The 6529-nt window shown below is 47.8% G+C and overlaps 1 protein-coding gene across 1 annotated transcript in view; it reads left to right on the top strand.

Moving 5' to 3' along the window:
* Positions 1 to 6529, top strand: part of SMARCAL1 (SWI/SNF related, matrix associated, actin dependent regulator of chromatin, subfamily a-like 1) — a gene marked incomplete at its 5' end in the record, with an annotated part of 41223 nt that overhangs the window by 23338 nt on the left and 11356 nt on the right. The window contains 3 exon segments of the mRNA XM_012725270.1: positions 1538 to 1660; positions 1662 to 1722; positions 1725 to 1753. Coding sequence (XP_012580724.1) covers positions 1538 to 1660; positions 1662 to 1722; positions 1725 to 1753 — 213 coding nt within the window.

Here is a 6529-nt window from a genome sequence, read left to right as displayed (position 1 = left end):
GCAGACCTCTCCTGACCCGCCCGCTGCTCCCCTCAGTAGTGTACTTTGTCAGTCGGCCTGTTCTGCTCTCCACTCTAACTCTGGTGAATCCTCTCACCACCCCAGTGCCTCTGGCCTGTACCCCAGTTCTGTATGCATAAATAAATAACACTTCAAAAAAAAAATGCTGTGCGAAAAAGGTGAAGGACACCTGTGCACAGTGGAGCAGGGGGTGGCTCGGGCTGTCGGGTGGCTCTCAGCTCTGGCCTTCGCTCTAAATGCTGACCCGTTTCAGAGGCTGGGGCCTGGTCAGCAGGCCAGGAGCCTCGGCCTGCAGAATATTTCTCTGAATGCAGTGCCAGCGGAGCCGCCCCCGAAGCTGCAGTCTCCACAGTTTGGGAGACTCAAACACAGGTGCATCGCCATCAGAATCTCAGTTTCTGACATCTCAGCTTTTTTAAACTGAAAAACAGTTTACTTAAAGACATAAAGAAACACACAAGTAGGAAAAGTAGGATGCAGCACTTGCCCCATGCTAAATGAATTCTCGAGCAGATGGCCCTGTCCCTCTCCCTCCCCACCCCTCTCCCTCCCTGCCTCTCGCTCATAGATGATTGGAAGAGAACTCCACCAACATGGAGCACTGCTGTAAGCAGAGAAAATCGCCATGTTTGGATTATGAACATCCTTTACAAGCCCCACGTCCTCCCGACGGGCCACAGACTCTGCCAGTGCCCATTTAGCTGACCAGGCCGGCTGGGCACAGGGCCCCTTCTCACTGGAACCTTTGTGCCTCTTCCCACTTCCCCACTTGCAAAAGCGCCGTCTTGGCAGACTGAGGGTTCCTGGTGAAGGGTGGATTCTGCACTTGGCTTCCTCTGGACACCCCCCCCCCCCGGGCTCTTGCCCTTGAACGAACCTACCAGTGAAGGAGATTCAGGCCGCTGCTTTCCCTGCGCGCCCCCAGCTGCCGCCAGCCCTGCAGTCGCCATCAGCGCGTCGCGCTTGGTTGTGTCGGTGTACCCCAGGCTAAGGAACAACAGCTTTTTTTTTTAATTGTAGTTTATTTTTACATCATTTTGTACATTTTTCCATCTCAGTTGTAATCCCCATGGGCTTCCCATCCCCAGATCACCTGTAGGAACAACAGCTTTTTAAATCTCGTCGTTTTCATCAGATATTTACTGACAGATTTTCTTACTTCCCTACTGTATAGTGGACTCTGTAGGATTAGCCCTAGGGGAGATTATTTTGTACTTAGCCTGCAGGAATTGTCTGACAGGCTGGCTGTTTTGATTTTGGATATAATGAACACCAAACCTCTTGACATCTTGCGTTTGCTGCTAGAAACTTGGTGCAATAGTATAGAATCATGATGCAGGTTTTTATTACCCCGTTCCTGGCTTCCTTCTGCCCGTACATAGAGCCTGTACATCCCCCGAAGCCACTTGAAATTGCCTGAGCAAAACCAGTGAGGAGAGATGCCTACTTGGAGGCTGCAGCTCTGTTCACTGGGTCCCCCAGAATCTCACGGGCTGTCCTGCCTTTCTCTCCACAGCAGCAGTGGGGGTGGGACTACTCGGGCTCCTCCAACCTGCGCGAGCTGAAGCTGCTGCTGGAGGAAGCGGTCATGCTGCGCCGCCTCAAATGCGACGTCCTTTCCCAGCTGCCCGCCAAGCAGCGCAAGATGGTGATGGTCGTGCCGGGCCGCTGCAGCGCCAAGGTCCGGGCCGCCCTGGACACCGCTGCCAAGGAAATGACCAAGGACAGCAGTGTGAGTCCGGGGCGAGGGCGGGGGGAGGGGGGTCTCCGGGGCTTAGCCGGCATCGCCTGAGCTGTGCCCCGCAAGCCTTCCACTCCCTGGGCAGGCACAGGGGCCGCTTTCATTTCCAGCTCGCCCAGCCTGCTTCGAACAGCTCTCCTGAATTGCAGTTTAGTGCTCGCGTAGGTCATTGTTGTCCGATGATCAGGCAAGTAAGCCTTGGGCAACTTCAGGACGGGGCTCTGTTCTGGAACGAGAAAGCCTCAAGTCTAGGAGCAGGGGTCGGCAGTTGGTCCCCCACACGCTCAGTGTGTGGGTTAACCTCTAACTCCTGTGGCATGTGCCTTCACAGAGTAGCAAATTGACATTTGTATAACACTAGTTTCCCAGCCCCCTCCCCAGACTCTTTTATTACAGAAGCTTATGGTTGGCAGCAAGTTGGCATCTTCATTTTACAGAGAAGGCAGCTGAGGTTCCCAGAGATTTTGATTTGCCCAAGATATTGGCTGCTTTGTGATGGAGCTGAAGCCGTAACCATTTTTTCAGGACTCTTTTCTGCTGTGGGGGTTTATCTTTTCAAAACACTTTCATTTCATATCTCTCTTTGGTGTCATACTGTGCTAAGTATAATGAAGTATTCTACAATAGCTCCATTTCTTTCCTCTTGGGACAAAACTTTGCAACTTCCATTGCCAAGAAGATAAGTCATTGACATTTTGTTTGTTTGTCATTGGCGTTTTTGACATTATCATAACGCATTATCTGGCCTTCATATTACCCTGTATAAAGAAACTTAGATGTAGATGAGATCTCTGCCTCTGGGAAGTTACAGAATAAATCCGAATGTCGGGAGACAGAAAGCACAGCGTTTAATGTTGTTTTACCATGTGCACGTGGGGAGCAGGATAGCTGGAGACGAGCGGATGCCTGGTGTGCTGTCAGGCTCTATTTGATTTGTGCCGTATTTCATGCAGTCGTCTGCGTGTCTCGGATCTCCATTGTGGAGTTTCCAAACTGAGTTCTGCAGCACTGATGTGGATGTGCAAGCTAGTGGTTCTCAGATTAGCTTTCAGTGGACCTACGAGCAGAGCCAGGCTGGCTCTGTTGCTAGAATAAGCCTTGGGGGTCTTTTTCTATTTCTAGAGATAAAATTTCAGTGACCGGATATGTTATTCTTAGACCTTTTCAAGTGTTTTCTTAGAATTTTCTAAACCTCGGCTGCCTGCTACTCTAGCTTTTGCCCACTAACAAACTGCCAGACAAGAAAACAACTAGTATAGTTCCTCAGGGTGAATGGGTAGCTGCTCTTCCCAGACAGGATTTTAGATCATGAGCCTGATCTAACCTGAAAGCTTAATTTCTCAGTTTGCTAGCAGTGATGCGCTGCTACTAGAATGGAGATCAGGACTAATGTTCTATCACTTCCACTAGCAATACAAATCCCTTGCATTCTGTCAGATGTTTTGATGCTTTCTTACCTAAAAAAGGAAGCTGAGGCCTGTCTCTGAGCTTTAGTGCAGAAAAAGTGCCACTTGTGTGTGACTGTCACCTCAACTGCTTCACCCTGGAGTCTTTTTTGTTTTGTTTTGTTTTGTTTTGCATAGAAGAACTGGGGTACAGGCCAGAGGTGCAGGGTGAGAGGATTCACAGAGACAGTGGGGAGCAGAACAGGCGCATTGACTAAAACACACTGCTGAGGGGACAGTGGGCAAGACAGGAGAGGGCTGCTGCATCATGTGGGTCAGCTCCCCGACAGGCCATTGCCATGATAGAACTGAAACTTAACTCCTGGGCCCCCGGGGGGCCACCCTGGCGTCTTGATGCCATTTTGCAGTTTATAAAAGCAAAGCCTAGACTGCAGTGTGCTGCTTCCAGAATCCAGCTGAGAAAGAGCCTGCAGCACTGCTCATTTTAGTGCTGGACACTTGCTGCCTGCTTCCTTGGGGTCTTGGGAAAATTAAAAGGTTACCCCTAAAGGGAGCAATTGTGTTTGGTACAGATTATTTTCAGCATGAAGCTGAAACCAGATATAAATTCTTTCCGATGATAGATTAACCCTTGCAAAAACTCCCTTTTGTGTTCTTTACTGTAAATTCATTTTTTATCATGGAAAATCCAAGTAGTAAATGAATTTATAAACTTTGTGCTTTGGACATGAGAGTATTTCTCACTCGAAAGCCCACTCACTTGGCGCCTCTGGTCAGTGGGCCTGCCGGGAGCGGGCCGAATGGCCACAGACATCCCTGTCACACCCTGGCTGGCTGTGAAATGCCGAATGGAAACAGTTAAAGTGGGGTGTTGTGGTTTTATGGTTTTAGTCAAATAAGGAGGGCTGTGAATCTACGGAAAGTACCCTTCCTCGTTTCCTTACACTGAGCCCAAGTTTCCTTGAAAGTTTCACATTCTGGTGGCTCCAGAAATCCCTGCTGATCTGTCCAGAAATGATTCTTCTTTTGTTCCTCACCCCTTCCCATCTGGGGGAAGCTTTAAATCACAGAAGCCACGGTGAGGCAGCCAATTTATAAAATAGAAGCTAGAATGAAATCTTTGTCTCATATTCAGCTGAAATAATAGATGCCTCTTCACAGGCTAAGGAAAAGTGATTCTCATCCTCTTTGCCTAAAGCCACTTTTTGATCCGCAAGAGCAGAAACAAAGAAGTGGAACAAGCCCGTGAAGACTTCCTAGTGACAGTATCCAGGTCACCCCTTGCCTTTTGACTGTCCATTCAAATTCCAACATAAAAAAATAAATTCAAAACCCCACTGGATCTGATAATCATGAAAATCTAAGAAGCAGGAACAAAAGATGCAGGATATTTAAAATGTCCTGCTAAGGGTGGCAAAAGAAGTGAGATCATTAATGGGCCAGTGTTATGTCTTCCCGGGGGGATTTTTTGGTGTGTTTTGTTTTTAAGATAAAATTATTAATTTCTCCCACGTCAAAACTATAGTAGATGTCTAGTGTGTATAACCTGCAAAGTATTAATTAATAAGTCAATAACTCATTTAATATTTTTATTATGACACTATGAGAAAAGAGCCAGCCATCTTCTGCGTCATATAAAATTTTGGCTTAAATCACGTAGATATTTCTTTCTGTAAAATGTATGTATATTTTACTTTAAATTACGTGTTATTTATATATACATTTCAATATCACGTAAGTATGTAATAAGTAATACACTTTTTAAAAGAATTGAGATCACACAAATATACATCCCATGGGAAGGAAACAGGGCACTAAAAGTGCGTAATGAACACTTTTCTATGTTGTTAGATGTTCTTTTAAAACATGGTATTTTAAAAATATATTGTATTCTCCAACATGGCCATATCGGTTTGTCAGTCATTTTTAGCTAGAACTTGGAGTTATTTCAGTTACTCACTATGCTGAGTACACCACCCTGAAAACGAGCTTGCCTGTGAGTTTGTGCACATGCCATTCTGACGTGGGGGCAGATCTTACACAATAAAACGCTGCGCCCTGGGCCTAGCCAGAAGGCTTCTGGTACAGATCACCCCCAGCAGCAGGCAGTGAACGAGTGCCGTGTATGATGAAGGAATTTGGTTCTCCACACCCTCTTTAGCTCTAGGCGTTAAATCTTGGCCAAGGTTTGGAGGTGCTTCTAGTCATTTCTCCAACTGTGTCGCTTCTGCCTTTCTTATTAGCAGGTGTGGAGTGAGTATCTGTGGGCAGGGGATTGCGCTCGGAAGAGTCTCTGGAGGACACAGGAGTACGATTGTGCTGATGCTAATGGGGGGCTGGGGGTGAGTGGGTGGGAGTATTGGGGGGGGGGGCGGGCGTCAGCTTAAAGCTGCACACATTGAGAGAGGTGGTCAGTGTGTGTTACTTTAGTCCATCCTACCAGGGATGGCATTAGGTGAGAGGCCTAACCTGCTGCAGGGACCCAGAGGGCACAGATGAGGTTGTATGTGTGGCCAGGGATCACTGTAGTCTCCTCTGGGCCTGTGACTAAAATCTAGTTAAGACACATGGCCATGATGTTGCCGCTTCAACATGAGTTGAAAATTGGAACACGACCACATACTGGGGGCACAGTGGCCACACGGCCACAACGTGCATGGGGGTGAATGGGCCTCCTGCCCTGTCAGTGCCCACCACACATGCTGGTGATTCTCGGGTACCTATCTTTCTCGTCAAGGCCGAGAAGAAAGGCATTTCCAAATGAGGACACCCTTTGACGTAGGCAGCTGTTCCACTGTCCACAGTGTTGGTAGTTACAGGCGCCCCCTGACTTTGCTGCTTTCCTGAATTAGTGCGTACCCCAGAGGAGTGAGTTCAGGGCCACAGAGGTTACTGCTGTTGGATTCCATCTTTATTCCACGAGGAAGCTATCAAGATTCCATCTTTATTCACAACATCAGTCCCTGGTCTCCCGGGGCCCCAGCGGGAGTGGCTGCCGGAACCCCTGCTTGTTGGGGGAGGAGGTGTCCGCCTCACCAGTTTTGCTAACAGAGTATCCCCTCTGGCGCCCAGATAATCTCGTTGTTCTGAAACTGTGAGTATCTGCTGTTAGCAGTCTTTATTAGGATTTGATTAGATGCAAACTATAAAGAACATGGCTTCTTCCTGGGAAGTCGATTACCTTACATGGAGATGAGTTAGTTTTTTTGAGATGGAACTGGAATAGACTACTCAGGGGCAGCTGGAATTGATCAGTAAGAGGTGCACTTTATCAATCGGGTGTGGACACACTTGACAGAAGAAAAGGGGAGGCAAAGAGCAGGTAGTCTGGTCACATGTAACATATTGTCACCACACTGCA

Source organism: Condylura cristata, unplaced genomic scaffold (genome assembly GCF_000260355.1).
Source record: "Condylura cristata isolate star-nosed mole 26May11 unplaced genomic scaffold, ConCri1.0 scaffold00002, whole genome shotgun sequence".
Lineage (NCBI taxonomy): Eukaryota > Metazoa > Chordata > Mammalia > Eulipotyphla > Talpidae > Condylura > Condylura cristata.
Note: the sequence above shows the minus strand (reverse complement) of the source record. Positions and strands in the feature narration are given on the sequence as shown.